Source organism: Vigna unguiculata, chromosome 11 (assembly GCF_037176805.1).
Source record: "Vigna unguiculata cultivar grain cowpea cultivar isolate G323 ecotype 2 chromosome 11, ASM3717680v1, whole genome shotgun sequence".
Taxonomy (NCBI): Eukaryota; Viridiplantae; Streptophyta; class Magnoliopsida; order Fabales; family Fabaceae; genus Vigna; species Vigna unguiculata.
The window spans coordinates 3815305-3832883 of record NC_140802.1 but is presented as its reverse complement, the minus strand read 5'-3'; the positions used below and the strand labels follow the sequence as shown (position 1 = coordinate 3832883).

General features: G+C 32.3%; 1 protein-coding gene across 1 annotated transcript; it reads left to right on the top strand.

The window, feature by feature from the left end:
- Positions 1 to 13762: 13762 nt before the first annotated feature.
- On the top strand, positions 13763 to 16705 carry LOC146880867 (putative disease resistance RPP13-like protein 1). Its single transcript, XM_085668904.1, has 2 exons — positions 13763 to 14708; positions 14916 to 16705. The coding sequence occupies exons 1-2, from the start codon at positions 13763 to 13765 to the stop codon at positions 16703 to 16705; spliced, it is 2736 nt and encodes a 911-aa protein (XP_085525030.1).
- The last annotated feature ends 874 nt before the right edge of the window (positions 16706 to 17579 follow it).

Below are 17579 nucleotides of genomic sequence, written 5' to 3'. Positions count from 1 at the left end.
GTTGACACCATAGAATTTGACAGATTTTTTGTCGAGGCCAACGAGGCCAAATTTCAACATGGGATGAACTTGGATGACTTTCGAACGAATTTCGGTCGGGGATGACATGACCAAATTTGGGCCAAGGTCGACTTGACAAAATTTTAGTCGAGATCGACTTGACTGGATTCGACTGAATTTCGGCCAGGGCCGATTTTGCCTAATACGACCAAATTTTGGCCAAAGCCGACTTGGCCAAATATGACCACATTTTGGGCCAGGGCCTGATCAGTCAAATTTCGATCAGGGTTGACTCCACTAAATTGTCGGTCGGGACCGACTTGACTGAACATGGTCAATTTTCGATCACAGCCGACTAAGTTGAATAATGTCAAATTTCGTTCAGGACTCACTCGACCGAATACAGCTTAATTTGGGCTAGTGCCGACTTGACCAAATTTGGGTCATGACCAACTCGACTGAATTTGGCCAAATTTAGGTCAGGACCGACTCGCCTAAATATGACCAAATTTCAGTCGCGATCGACTCTGCCGAATATGACCAAATTCAGGCCAGGACCAACTCGGTCAAATTTTGGTCGAGGCCAACATGACCGAATTTTGACGGAAGCCGACTCGACTGAATTCGGCCGAATTTCGATCGTGGCCGACTCAGTTGAATACAACCCAATTTCGATCGTAACCGACTCATTTGAATACGGCCAAATTTCACCATAGGCCGTCTCAGCCAAATACGACCAAATTTGGGTGAGAGCCGACTCGGCCAAATCTCAATTGGGGCCAACTCGATTGAATTCGAACAAATTTTGACTGGAGCCAACTAGGCTGAATATAGTCAAATTTTGATAAAAAGATATGGAATTAATTTTATTTGATAAAAAGATATGGAATTAATTTTTTTTCCATAAGATTATCCTTGAGAGAACATTAATAATAACATAACTTCATATTCATATATATAGTTTACATCTATGTAATTGTTCATGAAATATTACAAATATATATATATATATATATATATATATATATATATATATATATATATATATATATATATTTATATATATATATATATATATATATATATATATATATATATATATATATTTGTAAAATATTAAGAGTCCTACATCAGAATAGAAGATTGTCTATATTTTTAATATCTCCTAAAGACATTAATAGAAAGTATCCATGAGTCAATCTTCAGAAGATCCATCAATAATATCTCGAACAACTCTCATTGAGCAGGTCCCTTTTCTGCTCATGCAACAGGTACATATGAAAGAAAAATATGAAAGGAGAGAGGTCTTTATAAGCCTTAAATATCAATCTTAATAAACTCAACAAACAATACAGACACTGGGGGCCTAGATTTGGACCTACAACCACAAAACTTGATCTTGTTTTACCATACATATGGATCCATATTCCACTTTTGATGATCCAATTTGAACATCAAAAGTTACTTTGGGAAGTGATTAGGTAGTTGAGTATTTCTCATAAAACATCGGTACAATCATAATTATTTCTTTCTCGAGAATATTAGCCATTCATCGGCTCACAAAAGAGATATATACTCATTACCTAACCTTGGTGATGCCGAGCAGGTATCGGATAGTCCTAAGTTTGGCCTATGAATATCCTAGTCCAGTGCGCTATTCTGAACTATCCAGATATTCACCTACTTGGTAAAACTTCCTTAGACCCCACCATGGTCCCTGCCTTTCATCCCGCAGTGTATCAAACTGTGACTTCCCAAATACAAACACTCTGACACTGGTTTAATCTCAACTTATTGAAACTAGACTTAACTCTTACTTAACTGACATACTCTTGGATATTTTCAAAGGTCATAAAATGTGATGACTATCAAATCATGTCATTGTATAAACTATACACAAAGAATATAAAACAATGATAAAATGTACATGCAATTTTCTTCTATCCAAGCTCACTGAATAAAATAATATTTACTTTCACTTCACATTTATTTTTATTTTTTAATTATAAAATAATGATAAAATAAGAATCAAAGCAAGAACTTTAAATAAATAATTAGATAAGGATTATAACATTATAAATAAATATAATAACAAAAATATAAATTAAACGGGACCAGTGCGTAACTAGAGATAAATTAAATAAAATAAATAAACAGGACCAGTGCATAACTGGAGATAAATAAAATAAAATAAATAAATAGGACCAGTGTGTAACTGGAGATAAATTAAATAAAATAAATAAACAGGACCAGTGCATAACTGGAGATAAATTAAATAAAATAAATAAACAAGACTAGTATAATTGAAGATTAAATAAAATAAATATAAGAGGATAATAAATAAAAATAAGTTAAATAAAAGTAAATAGAATAATATATGAGTCAAAATAAATAAAAGATTAATATAAAACCCATGAATTTATCAAGATTAATATAAAAAGAGCTTAACCTCACTCCCCCCTTACCTTATTGATTGAAGGGCACACTAATAATCGTTGAAGAAGACTAAGATCTCTTTGAATCTTTGCTCTAAACTTTCTTTCTCTCTCTTCTTTCTCTTCCTTTTTCTCTCTCTTCTTTCTCTCTCTCCTTTCTTTTTCTTTCTCCTTTTCTTTCTCCTTTCTTTCTTTCTTTCTTTCACCTTCACGTAACCTCATCCCGTATATATATATATATATATATATATATATATATATATATATATATATATATATATATATATATATAAGCAAGCCATGTGTTTATCTTTTTTTTTCAAAAATCATGATTACATGCATTAATGAAGAGATAATCCTTATCTCTTCATCTTATCTTTTTCTTTTCTTTTCTTCTTATCTTCTTATCTCTTCTTCTTCTTTTTCTTTTTTTTTCTTTTCTATATTTTTTTTATCTGTTTTAGAAGATTCTTCATATATATATATATATATATATATATATATATATATATATATATATATATATATATATATATATGTATATATATATATATGTATATATATATATATATATATGTATATATATATATATGTATATATATATATATATATGTATATATATATATATATATATGTATATATATATATATGTATGTATATATATATATATGTATATATATACATATATATGTATATATATATGTGTATATATGTATATATATATATATATATATATATATATATATATATATATATATATATATATATGTGTATATATATATATATATATATTTTATTTGTTTTGTTTTGTTCTTATTGTTATATTTAATAAGTAAACACTACATCATGATAAAATATATTTTTATTGTTTAAACTACATTTAGATAAAATATGAAACATTAGTAAAATCATAAGATTTCTAATTGTTTTATTTAAAATAAATAATACAGTTTATTAAAAATAGGATGTTACACATAAGGTTAGCTTTCCTATTTCCAGTAAAATAATGTATTTTCTCTTCTTTCGATCAATAAGAAACTTGAAGAAGGATAAACAGCAAAGAAGAACATTAGCATAATGCAACTAGTAAACCAAAGCACCATTATTTTATAAAAGAATCCAGTATTTCAGTGCAATAATGTGAGACGTGCGACGTGGGACGTGCGACATGAGACGTGAGACGTGAGACGTGAGACGTGAGACGAGAGACGAGAGACGAGAGACGAGAGACTGAGACGTGAGACGAGAGAAGAGAGACATGAGACGTGAGACGAGAGACGTGAGACGTGAGACGTGAGACGTGAGACGTGAGACGTGAGACGAGAGACGTGAGACGTGAGACGTGAGACGTGAGACGTGAGACGTGAGACGTGAGACGTGAGACGTGAGACGTGAGACGTGAGACGTGAGACGTGAGACGTGAGACGAGAGATGTGAGACGTGAGACGGAAGACATGAGACGTAGAACGTGTGTCGTGGGACGACATGGGACAAGTGACGTAGGACGTGAGACGTGAGACGTGAGACGTGAGACGACGTGGGACGTGAAACGTGAGATGTGGGACGGGGGAAATGGGACGTGCGACGTGAGAAATGGAATGAGAGACGTGAGACGAGAGACATGAGACGTGAGACATGAGACATTAAACGTGAGACGTGAGACATGAGATTTGATACGTGGAACATGAGATATTAGATGTGTGACGTGGAACATGGAACGTGAAACGTAGAACGTGAGACGTGGACATGAAACATGAACGTGGGACATGGGACGTGAAACATGGAACGTGGAACGTGGAACGTGGGACTTGAGACGTGAGACGTGAGACGTGGAACGTGAGACGTGAGACGTGTAACGTAAGACGTAGAACGTGAGACGTGACACGTGACACATGAAACGTGGGACGTGGAACGTGAGACGTGAGACGTGTTACGTGGGACACGAGACCACATAGGATGCGAGACGACGTGGGATGGGGGACGTGGAACGTGAAATCTTAAACGTGAAAAATGAGACGTGAGACGTTCGACGTGAGATTTGGGACAAGAGAAATGAGACGTAGTACATGGAACATGAGACGTGGAACATGAAACGTAGGACGTGAGATGTGGGACGTGAAACGTGAGACGTGGGACCCGGGACGTGGGACGTGAGATGTGTGAGAAGTAAGACGTGAGATGCGTGAGACGTAAGAGTCGTGCGACATGAGACGTGAGATGTGGGACGTGGGTATGTGACGTGATACGTGAGATGTGAGACGTGAAACGTGGCACATGAGACGTGAGACGTAAGACGTGTGACATGGGACGTGAGACATGAAACGTGAGACGTGAGACGTGAGACGTGCGACGTGTAATATGCGACGTGCGACGTGCGACGTGAGACGTGTGACATGCGACCTGCGACGTGTGGCGTGTAACGTTCGACGTGCGACGTGTGACGTGTGATGTTATGAGACGTGAAACGTGAGACGTGAGACGTGCGACGTGAGATGTGCGACGTGAGACGTGCGACGTGCGACGTGAGACGTGAGACGTGCGACGTGAGACGTGAGACGTGCGACGTGCGACCTGCGACATGCGACCTGCGACCTGCGACGTGCGACGTACATAAATTCATACTAACAAATTTAAATTATACTCTTGTAAAAAAATGTATTAATAAAAAGATATTAAATACATATAAAATTGAAAGAATAAAAATATGTGGGTAAAAGTAATAATTAATGTTTATTGAACACATAAAAATAAAAATTATGAGGATAACAACAATAATTTATATTTATTGAACTATTAAATGAGCGGAAGGAAGCAAAAGATGATCTGAAAAGTTCAACTAAGGATAGACAAAAAATCTAATTTTCATGATCCTATTCATTTTCTCTATGATCCAATCCATTTAATATTCATTTTATTAAAAATTCAATCCATTTTATTGGATTTGGATATCAATCTGATCTACATTTTATATATTTTATGGATTGTATATCCATACTCTAAACCTAGATTTTCAAAATGGATAATCTAAAATATCCAATCCAAATTTTCAGTTTATATTTTTGGTTAGGTTAGGCTAAAGGTTGAGACGGATTAGCCTAAATTTAGTCGTATTTGATTGAGTTGGCATGACCCTATACAAAATTTGGCTGAATTAGGCCAAATTCTGTCAAGTCGGTCCCGATCGAAATTTGGCTCAGTTGGTCCTGGATAAAATTTGGAAGTATTCAGTTGAGTTCACCTCGACCCAAATTTGACTACATTGAGCTGAGTCGACTTAGACAAAATTTGACCGTATTCGGCTGTCGGCCGAGACAACCACGACCAAAATTTGGCTGTATTTAGCCTAGTTGGCTCCAGTCAAAATTCGGTCGAATTCAAATGAGTTGGCTCCGATTGAGATTTGGCCGAGTCGGCCCTGCTCCAAATTTGATCGTATTCGGCTGAGACGGCCTAAGATGAAATTTGGTCGTATTCAAATGAGTCGGTCACGTCGAAATTTAGCTATATTCAACTGAGTCGACAACGACCGAAATTTGGCCGAATTCAGTCGAGTCGACTCCGGTCAAAATTCGGTCGTGTTGGCCTCGACCAAAATTTGACCGAGTTGGTCCTGATCTGAATTTGGTCGTATTCGGCAGAATCGACCGCGACCGAAATTTGGTCATATTTAGGTGAGTCGGTCCTGACCTAAATTTGGCCAAATTCAGTCGAGTTGGTCATGACCAAAATTTGGTCGAGTCGGCACTAGCCAAAATTTAGCCGTATTCGGTCGAGTAAGTCCGAACGAAATTTGACTATATTCAACTTAGTCAGTTGTGATCGAAAATTGGCCATGTTCAGTGAAGTCGGTCCCGGTTGACGAATTTAGTGGAGTCAACCCTAACCTTAATTTGACTGATTAGGCCCTGACCCAAATGTGGCCATATTTGGCCAAGTCGACTTTGGCCAAAATTTGGTCATATTAGGCAAAATCGGCCTTGGCCGAAATTCAGTCGAATCCAGTCAAGTCGATCTCGACTGAAATTTTGTCAAGTCGACCTTGACCCAAATTTGGTCATGTCGTCCCTGACCGAAATTCGTTCGAAAGTCATCCAAGTTCATCGCAAGCTGAAATTTGGCCTCGTTGGCCCCGACAAAAAATCTGTCGACTTCTATGGTGTCAACCCGATGGTCACAAGTTTTAAAAATTTAATTTGAATTTATTTTATGAAAAATGGATTTTGAATTTTGAACTTGATCCAAATATTTAGATCTGGATTTAAACTTGATCTAAATATTTGGATCTGGATTTTTAAAAAATCCAATCTATTTTTTTTGAAAAAATAAATTTGGATCGAAAATCTAATCCAATTATTTGGATCCAAAATGAATGTGGATTGGATCATTAAAAATCCAATCCATCATCACCACCTAATATTCTTTAAAGATCTCTTTATTTTCATGCCGTGTTAGCAAAGCTTTGTTATGGTCATTGTGGTGATAATAAGTTAAAGATAATAATTTTATTGTTTGGACTTTGTTATTTGCTGGATTTGATACATTGACATTTACCTTTTAAAATACTAATTATTTAATAATTATTTTTTTATAGACTAATAAATTTAAAAAAATAAAAAAAATATTTACTATTATTTTAATGGTTAAAATACTCCCTTGGTCCATGTTTTTGTTGAAAAATCTCAAATAGGTCCTAAGATTTTTTTGTCTCAATTAGGTCCATATTTTTAAAAATGTGTAACAATTAGGCCCATTCCGTTAGTATGGTGTTAACGGTTTTAATGATATGCCACATGTCAGCTTCTCATTTTTTTGAATTTTTGAATTTTTTTGAATTTTTTGAATTTTTTTGAATTTTTAATTTTTTTTTGAAAATCATTCATGCCACGTGTCACATCAATATTGTGACACGTGTCAAGTCAGTAAGGTGACACGTGTCAAGTCATTGTTTAAATCTCAACTTGGTCCATATATTTGTTATTTTAATTATATTTCAGTCCATTTTTTTTTAATTTTTAATTTCATCCTCTCGAAATTGAGATCAAATTTAACTTTTATATACATTTTATAATGATATTTTTATTAAACATTTTAATAATATTAATTTTATTTTATATTTTGTTTTAAAATTTTAAAATATTTATGTTAACTTGTTACAAAATTGTTTTAATAATTTATATACAAATGTTATAATTGGTTTAAAATTAAAAATTTTATAAATTTAAATATAAAATTTTAAAACAATTTTGTAAAAAGTTAAAATAAATATATTTAAAAAAATTTTAAAAAATGGACTGAAATGTAATAAAAATAACAAATATATGGACCAAATTGAGATTCAGACAATGATTTGACACGTGTCACCTTACTGACTTGACACGTGACACAATACTGACGTGACACATGGCATGAATAATTTAAAAAAATAAAAAAAAATAAAAAAATTTTAAAATTTTTTAAAATTTTTTTAAAAAAATTCAAAAAAAATGTGGAGCTGACACGTAGCATATCTTTAACACCGTTAACTCTATACTAACGGAATGGGCCTAATTGTTACACATCTTCAAAAATATGGACCTAATTGAGATTAAAAAGATCTAAGGATCTATTTGAAAATTTTCAAAAAAACATGGACCAAGGGAGTATTTTAATCTATTTTAATTAACGATTTTCTTTAAAAAAGGTATTAAATTTTGCTATGTGAAATGGTTGAAAGTTGAAAATTGGTATTTCATTCGCCTTTTGATTTATCATGTAAGTATGCGTGATTATTTATTTTTAGTAAATCACGTCTTTGTATAAAGATCTAAAAAATAATTTAAGAATTATAATAGTTTTAAAGATGATATTTGTTAATTTTATTTATAAATGTCAAATCTGATATTTTCAGCTTTGGAGTTCTTCTCCTTACCTGCAGAAGCAAAACTAAAATTATCTTTCCCTTCTCATCAAATATGGTCAAAATAGAACTTTTCTTTTTGTTTACAAAAACTCCCTCAATTATTTGTTTCTCTTTCTCTCAAAGAGAATTCTCAATTAAATAGAATGAAATGAAATAATTTTCATATTTATAGGGTAAAAGAAATCATTCCTTCACAAAAAAATACATAAGTACTCTATAATCTTCATAAACAGGTATAACTACTAACGAAAAGATGTCTCTATTCATTAAAATATATAACCTTTCATTGGAAATATTTGATCGATTAAGGGAGAAAATTTCATACTTCAGGACAATTTTTTTTTTGTCTCTAAAATATTAAATTTAGTATCAACTTATTGTAATTTTTTGTACATAAAGAAAATGTTCTTGTTTTGGTGGGTGTTACAGTAATTAAAAATGTTGGGTTTTAATTAAGTTGCATATTCTTTGAAGTTCCTTTGTATTTTGATGGCGTGTTGGCAAAGTTTTGTTATGGTCATTGTGGTGTTAATAAGTCAGAGATGATATTACTTTTACTTTTTGGACTTTGTTATTGCTGGATTTGATACATTGACATTTTTTTTAAATAATAATAATTTAATAATTCTTTTTTGATATAATTGTAAATATGAAAAAGTAAAAATTTATTATTATTTTGATAAATGATTTTCTATAAAAGAGGCACTAAAATATATTTTCCTTTGTACGTGAAATGCTGGAAAGTTCAAAATTGATGCTTCATTCTCCTATTCGTTTATGAAGTAGCTATGCGTAATTATTTATTTTTAGTAAATCGACCTTTTCTCTTTTCAACAGAATAATAATTTTAAAAAACTCCTAAATATTACAATGATATTAGTTTTTTCTATATTAAGATGATGTAAACATGATAGAAACATCTTTCGTATAGTAAAATGTTAGGCAGTGATTACCTACAAAACGTTACATTATTTTTTATTTTTATATTTTGTTTTCAAGAAAGAAATTATATGAAAATGAAATATATTATATTTTATTAATAAAAAAACAAAACGAGAAATTGAATAGTAACATAATTTAATAAAATATAAAGACGTGTTAATTATTATAGAAAGTTATAATAAAAATAAAATAAAGTTAAAAAAAAACTAACTTTATGGAAGTTAGTTATTACTGACAATTCTCACGTTACATGAGATTGAAAATTTACAGAAATTTTTTTTTTTTCTAAAAAATCTTATTTTGACAAGTATTTCTTTTATAGATAATTACTTTTTATAAAGTTATAAAATTTATAAGTATTATTTACAAAATTTGTTGTAAAAAATATTTTATATAAATATTTTATAGAAAGATTGTATCAAGTTCTTGCAAATTTTTTTATAACAAAATTTATAAATATTTCTTAAAAAAATAAACAAAACAATAAAAAATATGAATGAATTCGAAAAGTGAGAAAACTGCGGAATATATGTTGTTAGATATATAATTTTTTTCTATGATAATATTTTTCAAATTGTATTTTTGTTTCGTATCGGTAAAACCCTAAATTATGAAATTTAGGTTTTTTTTTTCTTCGCCTGTAATTGATTTCTTCAAATTGAAATCATAAACAAATGCTTACGTTCTTCCTCCGCTGCCTATCATCATTGATTTATTGATTGTGAAGATTAATGAATGACCCTATGTATGTGTGAGGGGTTTATTATGATTGTACCGCGTGGTTCAATTTCAATAGGAATTAATTAGAAGATTTCAATTGTTAAATCATTAAAAAATGTCACATTAAAAATTGAAGGCTTAAATAGTCATTTGGTCTTAGGTTTGGTCAATTTTTTTTTACTTTGGTCCTACTTTTGAAATTGTTTTCAATTTGGTCCTACCTTTCGTTAAATTTTTTCAATTAACTCCTTTTTCTTAACTCCGTCTAAAATGTTATAATTGAAAGTTAGGTTTGTGTGATTTTGAAATATGGTTGTCTTCCATCCATCTTGAATAGGAATGTCTCGTTGGGCATCTTCCTCTTCTTGCAATAGTTGGGTTCACTCAACTTGCAATTCATGTCATGGTAGTTCTAGGGTTTCAGGCTCACCCCCAATTTACGATTGCAGAGACATTATAGTGGTGCACAATCATTAACCCTAATCATTAACACTAATCCCAAAGAATAGTCAATACAAATCAAATCCTAAACCAAAACCTACCTCCGCGATGAATACTTTCAACCCTCCGCGAACGATTCTTCAAATATCAACGTCAATATTGGATGACAGAAATTGATCTGAAAGGGGCAATTGAAGGATATCCCCAAATCGACAAACAAATCCCCAATTCGACACCAAATCCCCAATTCCACAAACAGAACCCTAAACCCAATTCAATTAACCTTAAACCTTAAATGTTGCAATTACAATTAAATGACCAACACAATAAATTATCAGACACGTCACTCAAAGTGCTCCACGTCATAGGAAAGAACCACGTTGGCTACTGTTCCGTTAACCATTTAGATGAACTTAAAGAAAAGGATTTAATTGAAAACATTGAACGAAAGGTAGAACCAAATTGAAAACAATTTCAAAAGTATGATCAAAGTGAAAAAAGTTGACCAAATGACTATTTAAGTCAAAATTGAAAGTCCCAAAACTAGAACCAAATGATTATTTAAGCCAAAATTGAAACTCTTGGAATTGGAAAGACGTTTTCCTTCTTACGCTAATGGATTCAATTGGAAAATTCAAAAGAACTTCTATCATGGTTTTTGGAGAATTGAGTGTCACGGCATATAAAATAATCGAATGGTACAGTTCGCGTACCAATAGCAATAATGGGATGCAATTACTATAATGGACGTTATTGATTATATTTTCAATATAAATTAATGTTCATTTTATTATACGGATGGTGTGTTTTTAATTTGTCTCTATTGTTAAATTAAAATTTAAAATTAACGAGAAAAAATGTTATATATGATTAATAGCAATAATATATTATATATATAAATAAAAAATGATATATTTTGTTAGTTATTAAAGTGTTAAAATTTTAAAATTATTTGATATTAAATTATTAGTTTTTTTTATTTATTTTAATTACTCATGTTATGGATGTTAAATTATGTATAATTGATTTATAGGTTATTTAAAATTCATTATTATAAGACATTTTTGTATCGTCATAAGGTTGATCAATTGTTTTTATAATTAATGAACATGATTGTACATAGTTTTGTATGTGTCGTTAGTTTTATTTATATACTCAAAGCTAGTAAATGATTTTAGTTTATGCATATTTCAATTATTATTAATGTTATAATATAATTAACATCATTATGTTTCTGTACTAATGTATCACCCAAAGGAAAATATTGGTATGCATAAAATGATTATTTATATCTGAATCCGTATTTATGTTTAGTTTTTGTGACTCAACATTAATATTAGGCATTTGTTAATGGAAGTCTCTGTTCCAATATCTTTACATTTGCTCGCTATATATATATTCCAATCTTCAATGGGTTGAATTTCCCTCGCTAGAGTTTATGTGAATGAGCATAGCAAGCAACATTAAGTCCTATTTCCAAAGTTGATAATGCAAAAAAAATTATGAAATTTTTGGAAGAGCACTCTTAAACAGTTGACAAGTTCCTTGTTGTGACATTAATGAGTACCTTTACCACTATGAAGTTTGATGATTCATGTACTATGTACGAGTATTTGATTGAGATGACAAACATCACAACAAGACTCAAGTATTTGGGAATGACAGTGGATGAAAGTTTTCTCGTGCAGTTCATTTTGAACTTGTTATCGTTTGAGTATGATTCGTTCCATATGAACTACAACACTGTGAAGACAAATGAAATGTGCGTGAATTGCGCAATATGCTAATTCAAGAGGAGACTAGACTCAAGAACTTAGGAAGTCTCTCCATTCATTGTGTGAGGAATCAAGGAGCTAGAAAGAAAGTTTTTAAGAAGTATGGAAATGTAAAGGACCGTTAAAGATTGATGAGTCATCCACCAAAATCTAGAAGAAAAATTATAAATGTTATTTCTATTGAAAATCATGACATTTCCAAAAGGACTAGATAAAGCATAGTGCTTGGTTCGATAAGAAAGGTGGGCAACACCTATATGTTTTAAATCAAACTTAACTGAAGTTCCTCATAGATACTTTTTATGTACCTAGTATCACTAGAGATTTAATTTCTTTATCTAAGGTTGATTTTTTTTATACTCTTTAAAGTTTGGGAATGATTGTTTCAGTTTATTTAAGCGTACTTGTATGATTGAATATGATACACTTTATGATGGTTTATACCAAATGAATTTGGATAATTTATATACGAAACTTTTATGACCTTGGATCACAATGTTGGAACTAAATATAGTTTAGTGGATGAACGACCTGCTTACTTATGGCATAAGCATTGGGACACATTTTCAAAGAAAGAATGCAAAGATTAATAAATGTAAACCAATAAAACACACAAAGAAAGGAGCTACAAGAAACACTCAACTTCTTGAAATTGTATACACTGATATATGTGATTCGTTTGATGTAAATTCCTTCAATAAAGTTAAGTTCATCACCTTTATTGATGATGGAGATGTTTATTTATAGCATGAAAAATCTCAAGTAGTGAATGTCTTAGAAATTTATATAAATTAAGTGGAAGACAATTAGACAAAAAGATGAAATGTCAAGTTAGATAGAGATTGTGAGTATTATGTGAGATATAATAAAAGTGGACAACACCTAATCCATTTGCTATGGTTACATTATTTATTTTTATTATTATAATTTTAATTTTTTAATGACTAAAATATACATTTAATTATAAATACACTCAAATCGTAGTTTAAATTAATATTTTAATTTTTAAGTATAAGTAATTTAATATTTTTTAACATAATATGAATATTTACTAAATTTAACAATTAATTAAAATTATTCAAAAATAATTTCAAATACTATTAATGCTGTAAAACATTACTCATTTTTATTATTTTAATTTTAATTTTCAAAACATTTCATAATTTTCGGTTTTTTCAAAATTTAAAAATTCAAAAAATAGTTCAGAATTTGGTAAGGAAACCGAATTCTGACGTTGATTTTTTATTTGACATATTCTTACAACGTGAAGGTCAAAGTTCAAATTTTGACCAAGAACAGTAAACCCTATTAAAAAAAAGTAAACCGTTTGAAAATAATTTAAAACGGTGTTCCTTCTCGATAAAATTTTCACATAATTGAAGATAGGACTTACAGAGGTATATGTTCACTTAAGATGGAAATAGTACACTATTTGATCAGAATATACAAGTATAATGTTTTGATGTTTGGTATAATCATTTTCTGAGCAAGTAAATAACGTAACTGCAGAGTTATGTTGGGAAAAAAACTACACCTGAGATCAATATGCTATGGTAAAGGATTGGAAAGCATTACAAACTCCTCTTAGGTATGGAGGTAAGGGAAGTAAAATTCTTGTTACAACTCGCAGTAACAAAGCTGCTTCTATCATGCAGTCAGGTTACATACACCAACTAAAGCAATTACATGAAGATCACAGCTGGCAAGTGTTTGCTAAACATGCATTCCAAGATGAAAACTCTAAGTTGTATTCTGAGTTGAAGGAGATTAGCATGAAAATAGTTGGAAAGTGCAAAGGATTGCCCCTAGCTCTTGAAACACTAGGATCTCTTTTAGGCACAAAGTCATCTGTTTCAGAGTGGGAAGCTGTATTGACAAGCGAGATATGGGACATACCGATAGAAGATAGTAAAATCATCCCTGCTTTGTTGTTGAGCTATTACCATCTTCATTCTCATCTCAAGAGATGTTTCGCATATTGTGCATTATTTCCCAAAGACCATAAGTTTGACAAGGAAAGCTTAATTCTATTATGGATGGCTCAAAATTTTCTACAATGCTCTCAACGGAATAAGTCTCCAGAAGAAGTAGGTGAAGAGTACTTCAATGATTTATTATCGAGGTCATTCTTTCAACTAGGCCCTGATATATACAGCAAAACATATTATGTCATGCACGACCTTCTCAATGATTTGGCCAAATATATTTCTGGTGAAGTTTCTTTCAGGTTGGGAGTTGATAGAGCAGAAAGAGTACCAAAGAAAATCCGGCACTTTTCAACTGTAGTTGATCCTGTTCAATATCAGAATAGTTTATGTGATGCTAAAGGGCTACGAACATTTATATTCATTCGGGGACACTGTGGGATGTCAATGCAAGAGTTGATTTCAAACTTTAAGTTCTTACGGCTCTTATCATTGCCTCAGTGTTATAACATACGAAAGGTGCCTGACACTATAGGTGATCTTATACATCTTCGTGCATTAGACCTTTCAAGTACATTCATAAAAGAGGTGCCTCACACTATAGGCCATCTCATACATCTCCGATCATTACAACTTTCAGATACACTCATAAATGAGGTGCCTCACACTATAGGCAATCTTATACATCTTCATTTATTAGACCTTTCAAATACAGACATAGAAGAGGTGCCTCACACTATAGGAAATCTAATACATCTCCGTTCATTAGACCTTTCAGCTACCAAAATAGAGAGACTTCCCAACTCAATGTCTTCACTCTGTAACCTGCAGGTGTTGAAGCTAAACATGTGTTTGTATTTGAAGAAGCTGCACTCGAATTTTCATGAGCTCACGAATTTGCGCCGCCTTGAATTTATGGGAACGATTTTTAAAAAGTCTCCACTTTTGTCTGGAAAGTTGAAGAATGTTCAAATATGGATGAGTGGGTTTGAGGTTGGCAAAAGTAGTGAGTCCAATATTCAACAACTAGGAGAACTTCATCTTCATAAACATTTGTTAATTCAAAATGTAGAAAATGTTGTGAATCCCCATGAAGCATTGGAAGTGGATTTGAAGAATAAAACGCATATTATAGAGCTACGTTTAGAATGGGATTTGATGCGGAACATTGACGATACAAGGAAAGAAAGAGAAGTACTTGAGAATCTGCAACCTTCCAACCATTTGAAGCAGTTGTCAATCGATGGCTATGGAGGTACCGAATTTCCCCGTTGGTTATCTGATAACTCTCTATCAAATGTGGTGTCCTTAAGCTTGAGTAACTGCAAATATTGTCAATCGTTGCCTTCCCTTGGAATTTTGACATTTCTCAAGCACTTGACAATTGACGGCCTTCATCATATAGTGAAGATTAATGCTGATTTTTACGGGAATAACTCTTTTTCCTTTCCATCTTTGAAAATGTTGGACATCTCTAATAATAAGGAATTGGAGGAATGGCAATGCATGACAGGTGCTTTTCCAAGTCTTCAGAGTCTTTATGTGAGGAATTGTCCCAAGCTGAAAGAGCACTTGCCAGAGCAACTTTCTCATTTAAAGAATCTAACTATTGAGTGTTGCGAACAACTTGTGGCTTCGATTCTGAGTGTCGTAGAAATTGAAGGTGTGAACATGGAGCCATCTTCATCTGAAATAATTGGGGCCCTCGTATCAGAAACTCCTCTTGAATACTTGCGTATTTATTGTTGTCCAGGTATCAATATTCCCATAAACCATTGCTACCATTCCCTTGTAAAATTGAATATCAGTCATGGTTGTGACTCTCTCACGACCTTCCCTTTAGACTTGTTCCCAAAACTCTGCGACCTTTGTTTAGAAAAGTGTGATAACCTACGGATGATATCACAGGGGAAGAAGCCTCATCGTGACTTGAACAGTCTGAGAATTAAAAAATGCTCTGAATTTGAATCCTTTCCGAGTAAAGGATTATCTGCACCGCAGCTAGAGAGATTTTGGATTGAAGAATTGGAGAAATTGAAATCAATGCCTAAACACATGTCTACCCTCCTTCCATCTCTGGATGACATGTTCATAAACGGTTGTCCAGGAATGGAGTTGTCCGACGAATGTTTGCCATCAAATCTAAAAGAAATGCGTCTCTGGAATTGCTCCAAACAACTTGTTGCTTCGCTGAAGGGGGCTTTGGGAACCAACCCTTCCCTAAAATTCTTGCATATTTACAATGTGGATGTGGCACTTTTTCCGAGTGAAGGTTTGCTCCCACCTTGTCTTACCGATCTATTTATACAGGATTGTTCAAATCTTAAGAAATTGGACTACAGGGGTCTCTGTCATCTCCCTTTTCTTGAGGTATTGGGTCTTCGTAATTGTCCTATACTCCAATGCTTGCCGGAGGAGGGTCTGCCCGATTCCATTTCACAACTCATAATTGAAGACTGCCCCTTGCTCAAACAGCGTTGCAAGAAACAAGAAGGTGAAGATTGGAAAAAGATTGCTCACATCGATAGCATTTGGGTTGATGACGAATTTGTAGAAGAGAATCCGTAAAAGAACAATAAGACGAACTGCTAGTTGCAAATTAGTAATGCTGAAATTCTTATATGTCTGCATTTTCATAAGGTGCCAATTCTTTACACTATCTTTGAAGCATTTGTGTTCCGATTCCGACCCAAGTTTGTCCGTCAGTCATTGTTAGGAACAACCACCGCGTTCCCAAGGTATTGTCCGCTTTGGAAAATTTGAACTCCGTCACGGTTTTGTCCTTAAAAGATATCACAATTTGAAATTGGTGCAAATATTTTAATATCTAGTTCACGCATCAACTTTTCTTGTTTCTAATGTCTTATTATCTTATGTTTAGGGAACATGGAAAATGGTGAATTGGGGAAAGTTTGAAAGTTCTGGCGCCAATTTTGTACTTTGTACATGCAGTGGTCATGGTTTCATCCATTCAGTTGTTAGGTAAAGACGTTTTCTTGCCCACTCTGTTTCCCCCTTTGTTCAGGTACATTATATGATTTTTTTACCAATAATTGCTTTGGACTTCGGAGATGATTGAGTATCCATCTCTTTGTACATATATAATATTATGTCCAAATCTGCTGCAATAGTTTATATCTCAAACAGTATTATCAGAATATTTGAGTCAAAAGCTCCCGACAATTATTGCATCCAAATTGATGACCATAATGGATTGTGATTTAATGTACTGTAAACAATGTACAACTTTTCTAATAAGATTAAGGACGTTCTTTTTATAATTGACCCAAAAGCACCTATATAATTAGTTTGTGATGGTCGCAAGTTTTAAATCCTCCGTATCTTGTATAATCTTAAATTTTAGATGAGTTAAATCCAATTCAAATATAATGTTACAACAATATGTCAAAAAGAAAAAAAGAAAAAAATTGACTGTCGGAAT